We start from the raw sequence: 21,288 nt of genomic DNA, 5'->3' as shown, positions 1-21,288 counted from the left end.
TGTGTTTCATGCCAGATCTGGCTTGCTCCGCATCCCATGCCAGACAGAAAAACGTTCTGTCCGGCATGGGAACGCAACCAAGTGGAATGGAATGCATTATAGTGCACTCCTTTCCGTTCAGTTTAGTTTTGTCCCCATTGACAATGAATAGGGACAAAACTGATCTTTGTGAAAGTAGCCTAAATCTCAGGAACTGCCTTGGGTTTTGGGTGTGTTTACTATGTGGTAGTTTCTTCTATTATGTCTGTGATTTGTGGACAACAGTGCCAAATGATTATGATCTTTTCTCTTTTGTTAATAGTTTAAACTGTTAAATTCACCATGTTCTGGATATTACAGATCCATCAATATTTAAAAGGTTTCTTCAGGTCAAGAGCAAATCCGATTAGAAAATGCATGATTAAAGGGGTTTTCTGAGATTTTAATACTGATGACCTATCCTCAGGTCTGGCTGAGGATAGGTGTCTGGCTGTAAATGTGTCTGGCTGTAAATGGAATCTAACAGCTGGATTTCTGTAGAGTGCAGACTCATTGCTGGCCTTCCCAACCTTTTCACATTGTCTTCAATGGAAACAGGATGGATTGTAAGGTTTGCATAGAGATTTTGCAGGGCACAATTTGAAGCATAGAGTCTGTGCAAAGTAACAAATGCTTTGTAAAACCGATTCAAGAAAAATAAATGTATGACTGTCATATGAAAATACAGCAGCTTCTACCTGCAATGTAAAGTACTCAATATTAAAAGGGTTTTCCAAAATTTTAATACTGATGACCTTTCCTCTGGAGAGGTCATCAGCATCTGATCGGTGGTGGTCTGTCACCCAGGACCTCTGCCGATCAGCTGTTTGCGGCCTTCTTTCAGTTATTCCTAGTGAGTGAAGACACATTCATCTGTCCCATGGCCAAGCACAGCCACTTTAGAATGTACAGCGCTGCGCTTGGTGAGCGTGGAAAAAGCTGCTGCGCTCACAGGAGCACCAGTGCCATCTCAAACAGCTGATCATCGGTGTCCCGGGTGTCAAACCCCCATGGATGAGATACTGATGACCTATCATCAGTATTAAAATCTGGAAAAAAAACACATCTCATTGGTAATGTACCTGTATGCTGCTGACGCTGCCTCTCCGGCTGCTGTTTTGACTCTCTCCAGGTGTCTTGGCACTGTAACACAGAGCATCAAAACCCAGTATACCACCAACACAGTCTCCGATCAGACAGACCTGAAAGAAGCCAAACAAAAAAAACACCTTTTATTGCCAGTAAAGACGAGAGAATGTGAGAGGTAAATATTAAGAAACAGATAGGCTTGATTACAATGCAAATTAAAGGGAACCTGTCACCTCTACCATGCTACCCTCACTGAGCGTTTCTAAATGTTCATTGTGTTACCCTAAACATATAAATTACACTTTTAATTTCATTTGCAGACGAATTCAATAAGTATTATGCATTTTTGTACTTCACGCCTTTTATGCAAATTAACATAAGAGTCATATCTTACTTGTGTGACCAGAGAAGAGTCATATTTTCAAGCTCTGACTCATCTCAGGTTAATTTGCATATGGATTAAATCGGGTTTTTTTACACAATAAAAGCACACAGAGCTATGGGGACTGGGTATTGTGGATGTGCTAGCGGCCATCTAGCAACCCATATTTTCAGCTCTATACCCAAAATCCAGGTGACAGGTTCCCTTTAAGATTTTGGAAAGGTCTTACAAATACAGAATTCAAGACCTTCTCCTGATATTTAAAATTACCCCCCATCTACAGGATAGGGACTAAGAGTGTGATCAGTGGTGGTCCACTCCCCAATCACTAGAACAGGTGCCCTGTGTCCCCACGTACAAATGGAGCAGCAACTGAGCATGTTGAATGCCACTCTATTTATCTCTATGGGACTGCCAGAAGTAGCTGACCTCTGTACTTGGCTATCTCTGGCAAACTCATAGAACTGCCTCGAGTGGCAATATTGCATGCTTAAAGGGGTTATCCCAATGTAAAAAATGAACATCAGACATTATATAGCAAATGACAACCTCTTTCTATCCCTGTACCTCACATGGATCCAGAGATCTCCCCATTCATTGCTCTGCTAGATTTATATCAATCTGACAGCTCAAGGGGAGTGTCCTTTCTGTTGCAGCTCAGTTGGCGTGTCCATGCTCTCCCTATCACAAGTCAGGTGGCAGTTAAAGGATGAAACTGAGCATGTGCGGCCTTCTCAGTGAGCGGAACAAAGAAATACAAAAGAACACCAGGTGGCGCCATACAGATACATTTTATTGAATAACTCAGTGGCTATGCTAAATTTTTCATTACATGCAATTACAAAAGTATTCAGATCCAGGTGCTGGTTTGAAAACCGTAGAATATTTTTCATGGAACAACCCCTTTAAAAATCACTCCATTTATAGGTGAGGGACACAACACCCTTGTGCTTGTGATTAGTGCGTGTCCCAGTGGTCCGGTCCCTACTTATTAGAACATATCCCTTATCCTATGGTTAGAGGATATGTGTCACCGCCAGTTCTGTGAGAAGATCTGGCAGATGTTCTTCTCTACCTCTTGCATGACGTTCTTTGTTTTGGTTTCACTTTGTCATCTCCTTTCCTTCTCCCAGGTGTCACCTATTTAGACTAATTGTCTCCCTTTATATTCCCTCCCTTACTGCCTCACTTTGCAGTTTATACTACTTCCTGGATTAGGTGTTCACTGCTAGAGGCTGCTGCTGTTTCCTCAGATAAGTATTTTCCCTGTATTTGTGTTTCCTTGCTGGCTTGATTCTAGGTGACCCTGACTCCGTCCGTATTAAGTACAAGGAGCCGGTGGTCGTGTCCCCTCACTATTATAGGGTTTTCAGGTGTCACACAGTATTAGGTATGTGGGCATGCAATCGTCTACCATAGAGACCCTTGCATGGGCATAGCAGTCAGGGAGAGCTCTAGGGGTTTTATAGGGCCCACCCATATGCTCCTTAGTTTGGGATCAAGCCAGTCAGATGTTTATTTATAAGTTCCAGCTTTCTGCAACATCATCTGTGACATTATGTTTAAATGTTAGAGTAACCTATAGTGTACAGTCGTGGCCAAAAGTTTTGAGAATGACACAAATATTAGTTTTCACAAAGTTTGCTGCTAAACTGCTTTTAGATCTTTGTTTCATTGAATTCATTGATGTAGTGAAATATAATTACACGCATTCATACGTTTCAAAGGCTTTTATCGACAATTACATGACATTTATGCAAAGAGTCAGTATTTGCAGTGTTGGCCCTTCTTTTTCAGGACCTCTGCAATTCGACTGGGCATGCTCTCAATCAACTTCTGGGCCAATTCCTGACTGATAGCAACCCATTCTTTCATAATCACTTCTTGGAGTTTGTCAGAATTAGGGGGTTTTTGTTTGTCCACCCGCCTCTTGAGGATTGACCACAAGTTCTCAATGGGATTAAGATCTGGGGAGTTTCCAGGTCATGGACCCAAAATGTCAACGTTTTGGTCCCCGAGCCACTTAGTTATCACTTTTGCCTTATGGCACGGTGCTCCATCATGCTGGAAAATGCATTGTTCTTCACCAAACTGTTGTTGGATTGTTGGAAGAAGTTGCTTTTGGAGGGTATTTTGGTACCATTCTTTATTCACGGCTGTGTTTTTGGGCAAAATTGTGAGTGAGCCCACTCCCTTGGATGAGAAGCAACCCCACACATGAATGGTCTCAGGATGCTTTACTGTTGGCATGACACAGGACTGATGGTGGCGCTCACCTTTTCTTCTCCGGACAAGCCTTTTTCCTGATACCCCAAACAATCGGAAAGAGGCTTCATCGGAGAATATGACTTTGCCCCAGTCCTCAGCAGTCCATTCACCATATTTTCTGCAGAAGATCAATCTGTCCCTGATGTTTTTTTTGGAGAGAAGTGGCTTCTTTGCTGCCCTTCTTGACACCAGGCCATCTTCCAAAAGTCTTCGCCTCACTGTGCTTGCAGATGCGCTCACACCTGCCTGCTGCCATTCCTGAGCAAGCTCTGCACTGGTGGCACTCCGATCCCGCAGCTGAATCCTCTTTAGGAGACGATCCTGGCGCTTGCTGGACATTCTTGGACGCCCTGAAGCCTTCTTAAAAAGAATTGAACCTCTTTCCTTGAAGTTCTTGATGATCCTATAAATTGTTGATTGAGGTGCAATCTTAGTAGCCACAATATCCTTGCCTGTGAAGCCATTTTTATGCAATGCAATGATGGCTGCGCGTGTTTCTTTGCGGGTCACTATGGTTAACAATGGAAGAACAATGATTTCAAGCATCACCCTCCTTTTAACAGGTCAAGTCTGCCATTTTAACCCAATCAGCCTGACATAATGATCTCCAGCCTTGTGCTCGTCAACATTCTCACCTGAGTTAACAAGGCGATTACTGAAATTATCTCAGCAGGTCCTTTAATGACAGCAATAAAATGCAGTGGAAAGTTTTTTTTGGAATTAAGTTAATTTGTAATTCATCTGATCACTCTTCATAACATTCTGGATTATATGCAAATTGCTATTAAAAAAACTTAAGCAGCAACTTTTCCAATTTCCAATATTTATGTAATTCTCAAAACTTTTGGCCACGACTGTACATTTGGCGTTTGTAACCCTTAGTGTATTTATAGGCTGTTATCTAGAAAACATAGACCCTGATTTATCAAAACTGGTGTAAAGAAAAACTAAGTTTCCCCTAGCAACCAATCAGATTGTTTCATTCTTCAGAGCTCTTTTGGAAAATGAAAGTGTTATGGGCAACTAAGCTTGTTTTCCTTTCCACTAGTTTTGATAAATCAGGGTCTATGTTTTCTGTATAACAGCCTACAAATACACTAAGGGTTACAAACACCTAATGGATACTATAGATGGATAGTTAAAAAGGTTGTTTTAAGATTTAAACACAAGATTTAAACATAGTGACTATTGATTGAAAAGTCCAAAAGGCACAGAAGACCCTAATGAAGTGTAGTTTTCCACCATTGAGACCATTATACAAATAGTCTGTTCAGGTGGAAGGCAAAGATTTTACCTTGAATAATGTAGTATTACCAGTGATTTCTACACTGTGACTCTACAGTGGTTGCAGAAACAAAGGTTCCCTTCCTTGGATACCACTTATACAAGGAAATGTAGCATATAGGCAGTTTTATCTACCAAGCGTAATAATTCAGCAGAAATGTGCAACTTACTGAAACTACAGAGGCACACAGAGTTTTTTGTCTGTTGGATCTCTGGCATGCGCCATCAGATGCTGAATGTGCAGTGGCATTCATATGGCAGAACATGGTATGGAGACACATAGGCTATGTACTGTGCATGGTGTCTTATTTCATATAATTTTTAATACTCCATCTAATTTGCGCAGAGCTGTTCCAAAAATTTGAATATCCTCTAAAATAAATCATTACTGTTATCAAAGATTTAGAAGACTGCAATACATTGAGGAATAATGCTTTACTGTCCCTTCAAGCATTGGAAGGTTTAAGAAAAGTATGATCCATTTTGCAAGAAGAGAATGCTATTTTCCCATGTGTGTTTAATACCCTCCTGTAATTGGTGTAATATTTCTTTTCCTAATCTTGCTATTCAGCACTCTCAGCAGGCGTAGTATGCTAGTGCTTATTAACGTGGCTTTACGCCAGAGCCGTTTGCAGAATTTCAGATAGCCTCCAAAAAGTCATTATAGTTATGAAACAAACAGATTATATTGTAGACGAAGTGGGTGTTCTTTGTTTTAATGGCACTATTATTGAGGGACTGCTACTTCTTCATTTGAAGTGAAATTGTCCATTGCTTCTCATTGTATCCCTTTATGCTCCATATTTCCCTGTCAGATGCACATATCAAATGGTATAAAGACAAAGTTGATGTTCTTCAAATAAATTTTCATGAACGCCGGGGCCACGCTGCACTCTTGGCATAAAGTATAACTTCCCTATAAGAATCAGAACCATTATAAAACTAATAAGTAAGAGCTCCAATGTGGAGGGTGAATAGAATTTATTGCCAGACCACCTTCCCTAATTCCAAAGAGCAGCAAAGTGATGCATATTTTCATTTATTCATCCTCCTCAGTCGGCGGTGTGTGAAAGTCCTTATGTACAATGTGTTAAATAACTGGTATATGAAAGCAATACAATGCGTTCAATAACTAGTATATTGACTCAATGCAATGCATTAAATCACTGGAATATTGATGTACTGAAATGTGCAGTTACAAACTGTAGCTAAATGGAAACAGGCTTCGGCAATTAAAAGAAGCACAATTAAATGTGCGCTGCTATGAACACTTTAGTAAAATGAGCTGAAATGCGCAATTATAAATGGAAGCAAAATTGCAACTGGTTTGTAGAAAGAAAAAGGAACAATTGTGCAGTGCTTATGGCATAAAGGTGCTGGGAATAAACCTATAAAACATTTATGAACTGTAGAAACCTAGAGGTTTAAAAAGAGACTGGCTCTCAAAGTACAGAAATTAAGTTGGTGCAGGATTTTGCTGACTGCTGTAAATGACATGAAGATTTCCACCTACAGCAGCTCCCCTCAGTATAAAAGACACAGAACTCTGACCCTATGCTTTCCCTCTCTGACAAAACTCTGACTTTTCTACCTACTGATTTAATATACTTAACTAAATATGTCCCTAAAGTATCCCTACAACGCCCTAAGCTTCCTGGCTTGTGTCTCTAATTGCTGTTTGCTAGACCCATCCAACACATGTCCTCTCACATAAACCACTAGGCTCAGAATGTTGTCTATGCTTCTGAGCAAGCCTAGAGCCCAAAGGACCTGCCAAAATCTTGCCCCTGATTGGCTCACAGACTGCCTTTTAGCTCCTGAGCCAATCAGGGTAAGCCCAGGGTCATGTGATCTTCCATCTTCATGCTTCCTGCCCTGTTTCCCACTAATTTTCAAGGGTCATGTGATCCTCCATCGTCATCCTCACTGCCCTGATTCTCGCCAATTTTTACAGTAAGATGACACAGGCGGCAGTCATCTGGATTCAATTAGCAGCAGAATTTATGTGAAATTCGTAATGAATCAGATTCCGGCTGATCTCTAATTGGTTTGTCTTCCCTGTTTGGTTAGGTGAGAAAATAATCAATCTTCTTTACAACATTTTACAGTTTTCACACATATTGATGATCTTTATAGAATGTTTTTTTCTTTTAACAATAAATTACGTTTTGTAGCCACAGCATCCATTCTGAAAAAGGCTGCGTATCGTAGCTTGTCTCAGTGCATGTTGGTGATTTGTCCAAAGTTAGCAATAATGATGTGTTACCAGTGTCTGGCTGTAAATGGAATCTAACAGCTGGATTTCTGTAGAGTGCAGACTCACTGCTGGCCTTCCCAACCTTTTTCAGATTGTCTTCAAAGGAAACAGGGTGGATTGTAAGGTTTATATAGCGATTTTGCAGGAAAGAATTTGAATCATAGAGTCTGTGCAAAGTAACAAATGCTTTGTAAAAGCGATTCAAGAAAAATAAATGTAGGACTGTCATATAATACAGCAGCTTCTACCTGCAATGTAAAGTACTTAATGTTAAAAGGGTTGTCTAAAATTTGAATACTAATGACTAGGGATGAGCGAACTCGAACTGTATAGTTCGGGTTCGTACCGAATTTTGGGGTGTCCGTGACACGGACCCGAACCCGGACATTTTCGTAAAAGTCCGGGTTCGGGTTCGGTGTTCGTCGCTTTCTTGGCGCTTTTGTGACGCTTTCTTGGCGCTTTTTGAAAGGCTGCAAAGCAGCCAATCAACAAGCGTCATACTACTTGCCCCAAGAGGCCATCACAGCCATGCCTACTATTGGCATGGCTGTGATTGGCCAGAGCACCATGTGACCCAGCCTCTATTTAAGCTGGAGTCACATAGCGCCGCCCGTCACTCTGCTCTGATTAGCGTAGGGAGAGGTTGCGGCTGCGACAGTAGGGCGAGATTAGGCAGATTAACTCCTCCAAAGGACTTGATTAACTGATCGATCTGCAGCTGTGGATCATTGAGCTGCTGATCCTCAATTGCTCACTGTTTTTAGGCTGCACAGACCGTTTGTCAGTCTCATTTTTCTGGGGTGATCGGCGGCCATTTTGTGTCTTGTGGTGCGCCAGCACAAGCTGCGACCAAGTGCATTTAACCCTCAATGGTGTGGTTGTTTTTTGGCTAAAGCCTACATCAGGGTGAAGCTGTCACACCAAGTGCATTTAACCAGCAATAGTCTGTTCATTTTTTGGCCATATACAAAATCAGGGGCAAGCTGCGCCTGTCACCAAGTGCATTTAACCCTCAATGGTGTGGTTGTTTTTTGGCTAAAGCCTACATCAGGGTGAAGCTGTGACACCAAGTGCATTTAACCAGCAATAGTCTGTTCATTTTTTGGCCATATACAAAATCAGGGGCAAGCTGCGCCTGTCACCAAGTGCATTTAACCCTCAATGGTGTGGTTGTTTTTTGGCTAAAGCCTACATCAGGGTGAAGCTGTCACACCAAGTGCATTTAACCAGCAATAGTCTGTTCATTTTTTGGCCATATACAAAATCAGGGGCAAGCTGCGCCTGTCACCAAGTGCATTTAACCCTCAATGGTGTGGTTGTTTTTTGGCTAAAGCCTACATCAGGGTGAAGCTGTCACACCAAGTGCATTTAACCAGCAATAGTCTGTTTATTTTTTGGCCATATCCCAGTCTAATTCTGTCACTAAATCCATACCGGTCACCCAGCGCCTAAATACTAGGCCTCAAATTTATATCCAGCTAAATCTGTCCCTAGTGCTGTAGCTGGGCGAGTTATTTAGTGTCCGTTCAAGCACATTTCTTGTTCTGGGTTGAAATACAATTCCCAATTTAGCAATTTCATAATTTAGTGGTTCCTGCTATATCAGAGCTATTTGAAATCTATCCCAAAAAGGGTATATAATATTGAAGGTGCACATTGGGTCATTCAGAATAACTTCACACACACCCGCTACTGTGTATTTCCAAGTCTAATTCTGTCACTAAACCCATACCTGTCACCCAGCGCCTAAATACTAGGCCTCAAATTTAAATCCCTCTAAATCTCTCGTTACCGCTGTACTGTTGTTGCTGGGCAAGATATTTAGTGTCCGTCAAAGCACATTTTTTGTTCTGGGTTGAAGTACAATTCCCAATTTAGCAATTTCATAATTTAGTGGTTCCTGCTATATCAGAGCTATTTGGAATCTATCCCTAAAAGGGTATATAATATTGAAGGTGCACATTGGGTCATTCAGAATAACTTCACACACACCCGCTACTGTGTATTTCCAAGTCTAATTCTGTCACTAAACCCATACCTGTCACCCAGCGCCTAAATACTAGGCCTCAAATTTAAATCCCTCTAAATCTCTCGTTACCGCTGTACTGTTGTTGCTGGGCAAGATATTTAGTGTCCGTCAAAGCACATTTTTTGTTCTGGGTTGAAGTACAATTCCCAATTTAGCAATTTCATAATTTAGTGGTTTCTGCTATATCAGAGCTATTTGAAATCTATCCCTAAAAGGGTATATAATATTGAAGGTGCACATTGGGTCATTCAGAATAACTTCACACACACGCTTCTGTGCATTTCCAAGTCTAATTCTGTCACTAAATCCATACCGGTGACCCAGCGCCTAAATACTAGGCCTCAAATTTAAATCCCTCTAAATCTCTCGTTACCCACCGCTGTACTGTTGTTGCTGGGCAAGATATTTAGTGTCCGTCAAAGCACATTTTTTGTTCTGGGTTGAAGTACAATTCCCAATTTAGCAATTTCATAATTTAGTGGTTTCTGCTATATCAGAGCTATTTGAAATCTATCCCTAAAAGGGTATATAATATTGAAGGTGCACATAGGGTCATTCAGAATAACTTCACACACACGCTTCTGTGCATTTCCAAGTCTAATTCTGTCACTAAATCCATACCGGTGACCCAGCGCCTAAATACTAGGCCTCAAATTTAAATCCCTCTAAATCTCTCGTTACCCACCGCTGTACTGTTGTTGCTGGGCAAGATATTTAGTGTCCGTCAAAGCACATTTTTTGTTCTGGGTTGAAGTACAATTCCCAATTTAGCAATTTCATAATTTAGTGGTTTCTGCTATATCAGAGCTATTTGAAATCTATCCCTAAAAGGGTATATAATATTGAAGGTGCACATAGGGTCATTCAGAATAACTTCACACACACGCTTCTGTGCATTTCCAAGTCTAATTCTGTCACTAAATCCATACCGGTGACCCAGCGCCTAAATACTAGGCCTCAAATTTATATCCCGCTAAATCTCTCGTTACCGCTGTACTGTTGTTGCTGGGCAAGATATTTAGTGTCCGTCAAAGCACATTTTTTGTTCTGGGTTGAAGTACAATTCCCAATTTAGCAATTTCATAATTTAGTGGTTCCTGCTATATCAGAGCTATTTGAAATCTATCCCAAAAAGGGTATATAATATTGAAGGTGCACATTGGGTCATTCAGAATAACTTCACACACACCCGCTACTGTGTATTTCCAAGTCTAATTCTGTCACTAAACCCATACCTGTCACCCAGCGCCTAAATACTAGGCCTCAAATTTAAATCCCTCTAAATCTCTCGTTACCGCTGTACTGTTGTTGCTGGGCAAGATATTTAGTGTCCGTCAAAGCACATTTTTTGTTCTGGGTTGAAGTACAATTCCCAATTTAGCAATTTCATAATTTAGTGGTTTCTGCTATATCAGAGCTATTTGAAATCTATCCCTAAAAGGGTATATAATATTGAAGGTGCACATTGGGTCATTCAGAATAACTTCACACACACGCTTCTGTGCATTTCCAAGTCTAATTCTGTCACTAAACCCATACCTGTCACCCAGCGCCTAAATACTAGGCCTCAAATTTAAATCCCTCTAAATCTCTCGTTACCGCTGTACTGTTGTTGCTGGGCAAGATATTTAGTGTCCGTCAAAGCACATTTTTTGTTCTGGGTTGAAGTACAATTCCCAATTTAGCAATTTCATAATTTAGTGGTTTCTGCTATATCAGAGCTATTTGAAATCTATCCCTAAAAGGGTATATAATATTGAAGGTGCACATTGGGTCATTCAGAATAACTTCACACACACGCTTCTGTGCATTTCCAAGTCTAATTCTGTCACTAAATCCATACCGGTGACCCAGCGCCTAAATACTAGGCCTCAAATTTAAATCCCTCTAAATCTCTCGTTACCCACCGCTGTACTGTTGTTGCTGGGCAAGATATTTAGTGTCCGTCAAAGCACATTTTTTGTTCTGGGTTGAAGTACAATTCCCAATTTAGCAATTTCATAATTTAGTGGTTTCTGCTATATCAGAGCTATTTGAAATCTATCCCTAAAAGGGTATATAATATTGAAGGTGCACATTGGGTCATTCAGAATAACTTCACACACACGCTTCTGTGCATTTCCAAGTCTAATTCTGTCACTAAACCCATACCTGTCACCCAGCGCCTAAATACTAGGCCTCAAATTTAAATCCCTCTAAATCTCTCGTTACCGCTGTACTGTTGTTGCTGGGCAAGATATTTAGTGTCCGTCAAAGCACATTTTTTGTTCTGGGTTGAAGTACAATTCCCAATTTAGCAATTTCATAATTTAGTGGTTTCTGCTATATCAGAGCTATTTGAAATCTATCCCTAAAAGGGTATATAATATTGAAGGTGCACATTGGGTCATTCAGAATAACTTCACACACACGCTTCTGTGCATTTCCAAGTCTAATTCTGTCACTAAATCCATACCGGTGACCCAGCGCCTAAATACTAGGCCTCAAATTTAAATCCCTCTAAATCTCTCGTTACCCACCGCTGTACTGTTGTTGCTGGGCAAGATATTTAGTGTCCGTCAAAGCACATTTTTTGTTCTGGGTTGAAGTACAATTCCCAATTTAGCAATTTCATAATTTAGTGGTTTCTGCTATATCAGAGCTATTTGAAATCTATCCCTAAAAGGGTATATAATATTGAAGGTGCACATTGGGTCATTCAGAATAACTTCACACACACGCTTCTGTGCATTTCCAAGTCTAATTCTGTCACTAAACCCATACCTGTCACCCAGCGCCTAAATACTAGGCCTCAAATTTAAATCCCTCTAAATCTCTCGTTACCGCTGTACTGTTGTTGCTGGGCAAGATATTTAGTGTCCGTCAAAGCACATTTTTTGTTCTGGGTTGAAGTACAATTCCCAATTTAGCAATTTCATAATTTAGTGGTTTCTGCTATATCAGAGCTATTTGAAATCTATCCCTAAAAGGGTATATAATATTGAAGGTGCACATTGGGTCATTCAGAATAACTTCACACACACGCTTCTGTGCATTTCCAAGTCTAATTCTGTCACTAAATCCATACCGGTGACCCAGCGCCTAAATACTAGGCCTCAAATTTAAATCCCTCTAAATCTCTCGTTACCCACCGCTGTACTGTTGTTGCTGGGCAAGATATTTAGTGTCCGTCAAAGCACATTTTTTGTTCTGGGTTGAAGTACAATTCCCAATTTAGCAATTTCATAATTTAGTGGTTTCTGCTATATCAGAGCTATTTGAAATCTATCCCTAAAAGGGTATATAATATTGAAGGTGCACATTGGGTCATTCAGAATAACTTCACACACACGCTTCTGTGCATTTCCAAGTCTAATTCTGTCACTAAACCCATACCTGTCACCCAGCGCCTAAATACTAGGCCTCAAATTTAAATCCCTCTAAATCTCTCGTTACCGCTGTACTGTTGTTGCTGGGCAAGATATTTAGTGTCCGTCAAAGCACATTTTTTGTTCTGGGTTGAAGTACAATTCCCAATTTAGCAATTTCATAATTTAGTGGTTTCTGCTATATCAGAGCTATTTGAAATCTATCCCTAAAAGGGTATATAATATTGAAGGTGCACATTGGGTCATTCAGAATAACTTCACACACACGCTTCTGTGCATTTCCAAGTCTAATTCTGTCACTAAACCCATACCTGTCACCCAGCGCCTAAATACTAGGCCTCAAATTTAAATCCCTCTAAATCTCTCGTTACCGCTGTACTGTTGTTGCTGGGCAAGATATTTAGTGTCCGTCAAAGCACATTTTTTGTTCTGGGTTGAAGTACAATTCCCAATTTAGCAATTTCATAATTTAGTGGTTTCTGCTATATCAGAGCTATTTGAAATCTATCCCTAAAAGGGTATATAATATTGAAGGTGCACATTGGGTCATTCAGAATAACTTCACACACACGCTTCTGTGCATTTCCAAGTCTAATTCTGTCACTAAATCCATACCGGTGACCCAGCGCCTAAATACTAGGCCTCAAATTTAAATCCCTCTAAATCTCTCGTTACCCACCGCTGTACTGTTGTTGCTGGGCAAGATATTTAGTGTCCGTCAAAGCACATTTTTTGTTCTGGGTTGAAGTACAATTCCCAATTTAGCAATTTCATAATTTAGTGGTTTCTGCTATATCAGAGCTATTTGAAATCTATCCCTAAAAGGGTATATAATATTGAAGGTGCACATAGGGTCATTCAGAATAACTTCACACACACGCTTCTGTGCATTTCCAAGTCTAATTCTGTCACTAAATCCATACCGGTGACCCAGCGCCTAAATACTAGGCCTCAAATTTAAATCCCTCTAAATCTCTCGTTACCGCTGTCCTGTTGTAGCTGGGAAAGTTATTTAGTGCCCGTCAAAGCACATTTTTTGTTCTGGGTTGAAGTACAATTCCCAATTTAGCAATTTCATAATTTAGTGGTTTCTGCTATATCAGAGCTATTTGAAATCTATCCCTAAAAGGGTATATAATATTGAAGGTGCACATAGGGTCATTCAGAATAACTTCAAACACACGCTTCTGTGCATTTCCAAGTCTAATTCTGTCACTAAATCCATACCGGTGACCCAGCGCCTAAATACTAGGCCTCAAATTTAAATCCCTCTAAATCTCTCGTTACCGCTGTCCTGTTGTAGCTGGGAAAGTTATTTAGTGCCCGTCAAAGCACATTTTTTGTTCTGGGTTGAAGTACAATTCCCAATTTAGCAATTTCATAATTTAGTGGTTTCTGCTATATCAGAGCTATTTGAAATCTATCCCTAAAAGGGTATATAATATTGAAGGTGCACATAGGGTCATTCAGAATAACTTCACACACACGCTTCTGTGCATTTCCAAGTCTAATTCTGTCACTAAATCCATACCGGTGACCCAGCGCCTAAATACTAGGCCTCAAATTTAAATCCCTCTAAATCTCTCGTTACCGCTGTCCTGTTGTAGCTGGGAAAGTTATTTAGTGCCCGTCAAAGCACATTTTTTGTTCTGGGTTGAAGTACAATTCCCAATTTAGCAATTTCATAATTTAGTGGTTCCTGCTATATCAGAGCTATTTGAAATCTATCCCAAAAAGGGTATATAATATTCAAGGTGCACATTGGGTCATTCAGAATAACTTCACACACACGCTTCTGTGCATTTCCAAGTCTAATTCTGTCACTAAATCCATACCGGTCACCCAGCGCCTAAATACTAGGCCTCAAATTTATATCCCGCTGAATTTGAATACAATACATTGGGCCAAATAATATATTTGTTGTTGTGGTGAACCATAACAATGAGAAAAACATCTAGTAAGGGACGCGGACGTGGACATGGTCGTGGTGGTGTTAGTGGACCCTCTGGTGCTGGGAGAGGACGTGGCCGTTCTGCCACATCCACACGTCCTAGTGTACCAACTACCTCAGGTCCCAGTAGCCGCCAGAATTTACAGCGATATATGGTGGGGCCCAATGCCGTTCTAAGGATGGTAAGGCCTGAGCAGGTACAGGCATTAGTCAATTGGGTGGCCGACAGTGGATCCAGCACGTTCACATTATCTCCCACCCAGTCTTCTGCAGAAAGCGCACAGATGGCGCCTGAAAACCAACCCCATCAGTCTGTCACATCACCCCCATGCATACCAGGGAAACTGTCTCAGCCTCAAGTTATGCAGCAGTCTCTTATGCTGTTTGAAGACTCCGCTGGCAGGGTTTCCCAAGGGCATCCACCTAGCCCTTCCCCAGCGGTGAAAGACATAGAATGCACTGACGCACAACCACTTATGTTTCCTGATGATGAGGACATGGGAATACCACCTCAGCATGTCTCTGATGATGACGAAACACAGGTGCCAACTGCTGCGTCTTTCTGCAGTGTGCAGACTGAACAGGAGGTCAGGGATCAAGACTGGGTGGAAGACGATGCAGGGGACGATGAGGTCCTAGACCCCACATGGAATGAAGGTCGTGCCACTGACTTTCACAGTTCGGAGGAAGAGGCAGTGGTGAGACCGAGCCAACAGCGTAGCAAAAGAGGGAGTAGTGGGCAAAAGCAGAACACCCGCCGCCAAGAGACTCCGCCTGCTACTGACCGCCGCCATCTGGGACCGAGCACCCCAAAGGCAGCTTCAAGGAGTTCCCTGGCATGGCACTTCTTCAAACAATGTGCTGACGACAAGACCCGAGTGGTTTGCACGCTGTGCCATCAGAGCCTGAAGCGAGGCATTAACGTTCTGAACCTGAGCACAACCTGCATGACCAGGCACCTGCATGCAAAGCATGAACTGCAGTGGAGTAAACACCTTAAAACCAAGGAAGTCACTCAGGCTCCCCCTGCTACCTCTTCTGCTGCTGCCGCCTCGGCCTATTCTGCTGCTGCCGCCTCGGCCTCTTCCTCCGCCTCTGGAGGAACGTTGGCACCTGCCGCCCAGCAAACAGGGGTTGTACCACCAACACCACCACCACCACCTCCGTCACCAAGCGTCTCAACCATGTCACACGCCAGCGTTCAGCTCTCCATCTCACAAACATTTGATAGAAAGCGTAAATTCCCACCTAGCCACCCTCGATCCCTGGCCCTGAATGCCAGCATTTCTAAACTGCTGGCCTATGAAATGCTGTCATTTAGGCTGGTGGACACAGACAGCTTCAAACAGCTCATGTCGCTTGCTGTCCCACAGTATGTTGTTCCCAGCCGGCACTACTTCTCCAAGAGAGCCGTGCCTTCCCTGCACAACCAAGTATCCGATAAAATCAAGTGTGCACTGCGCAACGCCATCTGTGGCAAGGTCCACCTAACCACAGATACGTGGACCAGTAAGCACGGCCAGGGACGCTATATCTCCCTAACTGCACACTGGGTAAATGTAGTGGCAGCTGGGCCCCAGGCGGAGAGCTGTTTGGCGCACGTCCTGCCGCCGCCAAGGATCGCAGGGCAACATTCTTTGCCTCCTGTTGCCACCTCCTCCTTCTCGGCTTCCTCCTCCTCTTCTTCCACCTGCTCATCCAGTCAGCCACACACCTTCACCACCAACTTCAGCACAGCCCGGGGTAAACGTCAGCAGGCCATTCTGAAACTCATATGTTTGGGGGACAGGCCCCACACCGCACAGGAGTTGTGGCGGGGTATTGAACAACAGACCGACGAGTGGTTGCTGCCGGTGAGCCTCAAGCCCGGCCTGGTGGTGTGTGATAATGGGCGAAATCTCGTTGCAGCTCTGGGACTAGCCAATTTGACGCACATCCCTTGCTTGGCGCATGTGCTGAATTTGGTGGTGCAGAAGTTCATTCACAACTACCCCGACATGTCAGAGCTGCTGCATAAAGTGCGGGCCGTCTGTTCGCGCTTCCGGCGTTCACATCCTGCCGCTGCTCGCCTGTCTGCGCTACAGCGTAACTTCGGCCTTCCCGCTCACCGCCTCATATGCGACGTGCCCACCAGGTGGAACTCCACCTTGCACATGCTGGACAGACTGTGCGAGCAGCAGCAGGCCATAGTGGAGTTTCAGCTGCAGCACGCACGGGTCAGTCGCACTACAGAACAGCACCACTTCACCACCAATGACTGGGCCTCCATGCGAGACCTGTGTGCCCTGTTGCGCTGTTTCGAGTACTCCACCAACATGGCCAGTGGCGATGACACCGTTATCAGCGTTACAATACCACTTCTATGTCTCCTTGAGAAAACACTTAGGGCGATGATGGAACAGGAGGTGGCCCAGGAGGAGGAGGAGGAGGATGAGGAAGAGGGGTCATTTTTAGCACTTTCAGGCCAGTCTCTTCGAAGTGACTCAGAGGGAGGTTTTTTGCAACAGCAGAGGCCAGGTACAAATGTGGCCAGCCAGGGCCCACTACTGGAGGACGAGGAGGACGAGGATGAGGAGGAGGTGGAGGAGGATGAGGATGAAGCATGGTCACAGCGGGGTGGCACCCAACGCAGCTCGGGTCCATCACTGGTGCGTGGCTGGGGGGAAAGGCAGGACGATGACGATACGCCTCCCACAGAGGACAGCTTGTCCTTACCCCTGGGCAGCCTGGCACACATGAGCGACTACATGCTGCAGTGCCTGCGCAACGACAGCAGAGTTGCCCACATTTTAACCTGTGCGGACTACTGGGTTGCCACCCTGCTGGATCCAAGCTACAAAGACAATGTGCCCACCTTACTTCCTGCACTGGAGCGTGATAGGAAGATGCGCGAGTACAAGCGCACGTTGGTAGACGCGCTACTGAGAGCATTCCCAAATGTCACAGGGGAACAAGTGGAAGCCCAAGGCCAAGGCAGAGGAGGAGCAAGAGGTCGCCAAGGCAGCTGTGTCACGGCCAGCTCCTCTGAGGGCAGGGTTAGCATGGCAGAGATGTGGAAAACTTTTGTCAACACGCCACAGCTAACTGCACCACCACCTGATACGCAACGTGTTAGCAGGAGGCAACATTTCACTAACATGGTGGAACAGTACGTGTGCACACCCCTCCACGTACTGACTGATGGTTCGGCCCCATTCAACTTCTGGGTCTCTAAATTGTCCACGTGGCCAGAGCTAGCCTTTTATGCCTTGGAGGTGCTGGCCTGCCCGGCAGCCAGCGTTTTGTCTGAACGTGTATTCAGCACGGCAGGGGGCGTCATTACAGACAAACGCAGCCGCCTGTCTACAGCCAATGTGGACAAGCTGACGTTCATAAAAATGAACCAGGCATGGATCCCACAGGACCTGTCCGTCCCTTGTCCAGATTAGACATTAACTACCTCCCCATAACCATATATTATTGGACTCCAGGGCACTTCCTCATTCAATCCTATTTTTATTTTCATTTTACCATTATATTGCGATGCTACCCAAAGTTGAATGAACCTCTCCTCTGCCTGTGTGCTAGGCCTAAATATATGCCAATGGACTGTTGCAGTGGTGGCTGACATGAAGCCTGATTCTCTGCTATGACATGCAGACTAATTCTCTGCTGACATGAAGCCAGATTGTCTGTTACGGGACCTCTCTCCTCTGCCTGGGTGCTGGGCCTAAATTTATGACAATGGACTGTTGCAGTGGTGGCTGACGTGAAGCCTGATTCTCTGCTATGACATGCAGACTGATTCTCTGCTGTCATGAAGCCAGATTGTCTGTTACGGGACCTTTCTCCTCTACCTGGGTTCTGGGCCTAAATTTATGAAAATTGACTCTTACAGTGGTGGGTGACGTGAAGCCTGATTCTCTGCTATGATATGAAGACTGATTCTCTGCTGACATGAAGCCAGATTGTCTGTTACGGGACCTTTCTCCTCTGCCTGGGTTCTGGGCCTAAATTTATGAAAATTGACTCTTACAGTGGTGGGTGACGTGAAGCCTGATTCTCTGCTATGATATGAAGACTGATTCTCTGCTGACATGAAGCCAGATTGTCTGTTACGGGACCTTTCTCCTCTGCCTGGGTTCTGGGCCTAAATTTATGAAAATTGACTCTTACAGTGGTGGGTGACGTGAAGCCTGATTCTCTGCTATGATATGAAGACTGATTCTCTGCTGACATGAAGCCAGATTGTCTGTTACGGGACCTTTCTCCTCTGCCTGGGTTCTGGGCCTAAATTTATGAAAATTGACTCTTACAGTGGTGGGTGACGTGAAGCCTGATTCTCTGCTATGATATGAAGACTGATTCTCTGCTGACATGAAGCCAGATTGTCTGTTACGGGACCTTTCTCCTCTGCCTGGGTTCTGGGCCTAAATTTATGAAAATTGACTCTTACAGTGGTGGGTGACGTGAAGCCTGATTCTCTGCTATGATATGAAGACTGATTCTCTGCTGACATGAAGCCAGATTGTCTGTTACGGGACCTTTCTCCTCTGCCTGGGTTCTGGGCCTAAATTTATGAAAATTGACTCTTACAGTGGTGGGTGACGTGAAGCCTGATTCTCTGCTATGATATGAAGACTGATTCTCTGCTGACATGAAGCCAGATTGTCTGTTACGGGACCTTTCTCCTCTGCCTGGGTTCTGGGCCTAAATTTATGAAAATTGACTCTTACAGTGGTGGGTGACGTGAAGCCTGATTCTCTGCTATGATATGAAGACTGATTCTCTGCTGACATGAAGCCAGATTCTCTGTTACGGGACCTCTCTCCTCTGCCTGGGTGCTGGGCCTAAATTTATGACAATGGACTGTTGCAGTGGTGGCTGACGTGAAGCCTGATTCTCTGCTATGACATGCAGACTGATTCTCTGCTGACATGAAGCCAGATTCTCTGTTACGGGACCTCTCTCCTCTGCCTGTGTGTGTGCTGGGCCTAAATATATGCCAATGGACTGTTGCAGTGGTGGCTGACGTGAAGCCTCATTCTCTGCTATGACATGCAGACTAATTCTCTGCTGACATGAAGACAGATTCTCTGTTACGGGACCTCTCTCCTCTGCCTGGGTGCCGGGGCCTAAATATCTGAGAATGGACTGTTCCAGTGGTGGGTGACGGGAAGCCAGATTCTCTGCTATGGAACCTCTCTCCAATTGATTTTGGTTAATTTTTATTTATTTAATTTTTATTTTAATTCATTTCCCTATCCACATTTGTTTGCAGGGGATTTACCTACATGTTGCTGCCTTTTGCAGCCCTCTAGCTCTTTCCTGGGATGTTTTACAGCCTTTTTAGTGCCGAAAAGTTCGGGTCCCCATTGACTTCAATGGGGTTCGGGTTCGGGACGAAGTTCGGATCGGGTTCGGATCCCGAACCCGAACATTTCCGGGATGTTCGGCCGAACTTCTCGAACCCGAACATCCAGGTGTTCGCTCAACTCTACTAATGACTAGTATTGGGCCAGCATGCTCGGCCGAACACCATTTTTACTCGAGCATCGCGATGCTCGGCACATCGCGGTGTTCGGGTGCTCGAGTCTTCTCCCCGCACGTTTGTTGGCTGCTACGCAGCCAATAAACGTGTGAGTAAGTACTGGCACTCACTGTAATGCCGTAACCATATTGGTTACTGGCATTACACTGATTGGCTGGCCGGAACGCGTCATAGCACCCAATGACACATGGTTCAGTCTTAGTCAGGGAGAGCTGCAGCAGAAGGGACAGATAGTGTAGGGACAGGAATTATATTTTTTTTAGGCAGTGTTTAGTCTTGAAAGGTGTTAGAGACCCAAAAGTCTGTTTTATCTGGCTGCAATTTATATTATTAGTGCAACTTTCGCTAAATTGCGTGCAATTGTTGCCACTGCAGACAGTGACACAACCTCTGCTACATCTGTTGTGTTACATTTGCGCATCCTAAATATCTGTGACATTCAGCGCAATTATTTGTCCGCTGCTGACAGCGACATTACATGCGCTACATCTCCTGTATAACATGTGCGCATCCTAAATATCTGACATTCAGTGTAATTTTTTTAGCGCTGTTGACAGCGACATTATACCTGTACTACATCTCCTGTATAATGTTTGCACATCCTAAATATCTGAGATTCAGTGTAATTTTTTCGCCGCTGGTAACAGCGACATTACATGCGCTACATCTCCTGTATAACGTTTGCGCATCCTAAATATGTTTGACATTCAGTGAAATTTTTTTGCCGCTGGTGACGTCGACATTACCTGCGCTACATCTCCTGTATAATGTTTGCGCATCCTAAATATCTTTGAGATTCAGTGTAATTTTTTCGCCGCTGTTGACGGCGACATTACCTGCGTTACATTTCCTGTATAACGTTTGCGCATCCTAAATATTTTGACATTCAGATTAATTTTTTTATTGCTGGTAACAACAAAATTACCTGCACTATATCTCCTGTATAATGTAACTTGGTGGCGGCTTTGGACCTGACACACATCCCATGCCTAGCCTACGTCTTAAACTTAGTGGTTTAGCGGTTTAATTTGCCTGAGCTACTGGTAAAGGTGCGCCTTTTTTCCCCCCTTTCCTGAAAGTCATCTACAGCTGCCGGTCTGGCAACGCTGCAG

At 43.6% G+C, this 21,288-nt stretch overlaps 1 protein-coding gene across 1 annotated transcript in view; it reads right to left on the bottom strand.

The window, feature by feature from the left end:
- LOC122932456 (membrane-associated phosphatidylinositol transfer protein 3-like) overlaps positions 1–21,288 on the bottom strand; it is an 802,287-nt gene that overhangs the window by 217,736 nt on the left and 563,263 nt on the right. The window contains exon 7 of the mRNA XM_044286869.1: positions 1,101–1,220. Within this exon, the coding sequence (XP_044142804.1) occupies positions 1,101–1,220 (120 nt within the window). The remainder of the gene's footprint in view (positions 1–1,100; positions 1,221–21,288) is intronic.

This window comes from Bufo gargarizans, chromosome 3, assembly GCF_014858855.1.
Source record: "Bufo gargarizans isolate SCDJY-AF-19 chromosome 3, ASM1485885v1, whole genome shotgun sequence".
NCBI lineage: Eukaryota > Metazoa > Chordata > Amphibia > Anura > Bufonidae > Bufo > Bufo gargarizans.
This window is presented reverse-complemented; position numbering and strand designations above follow the sequence as displayed.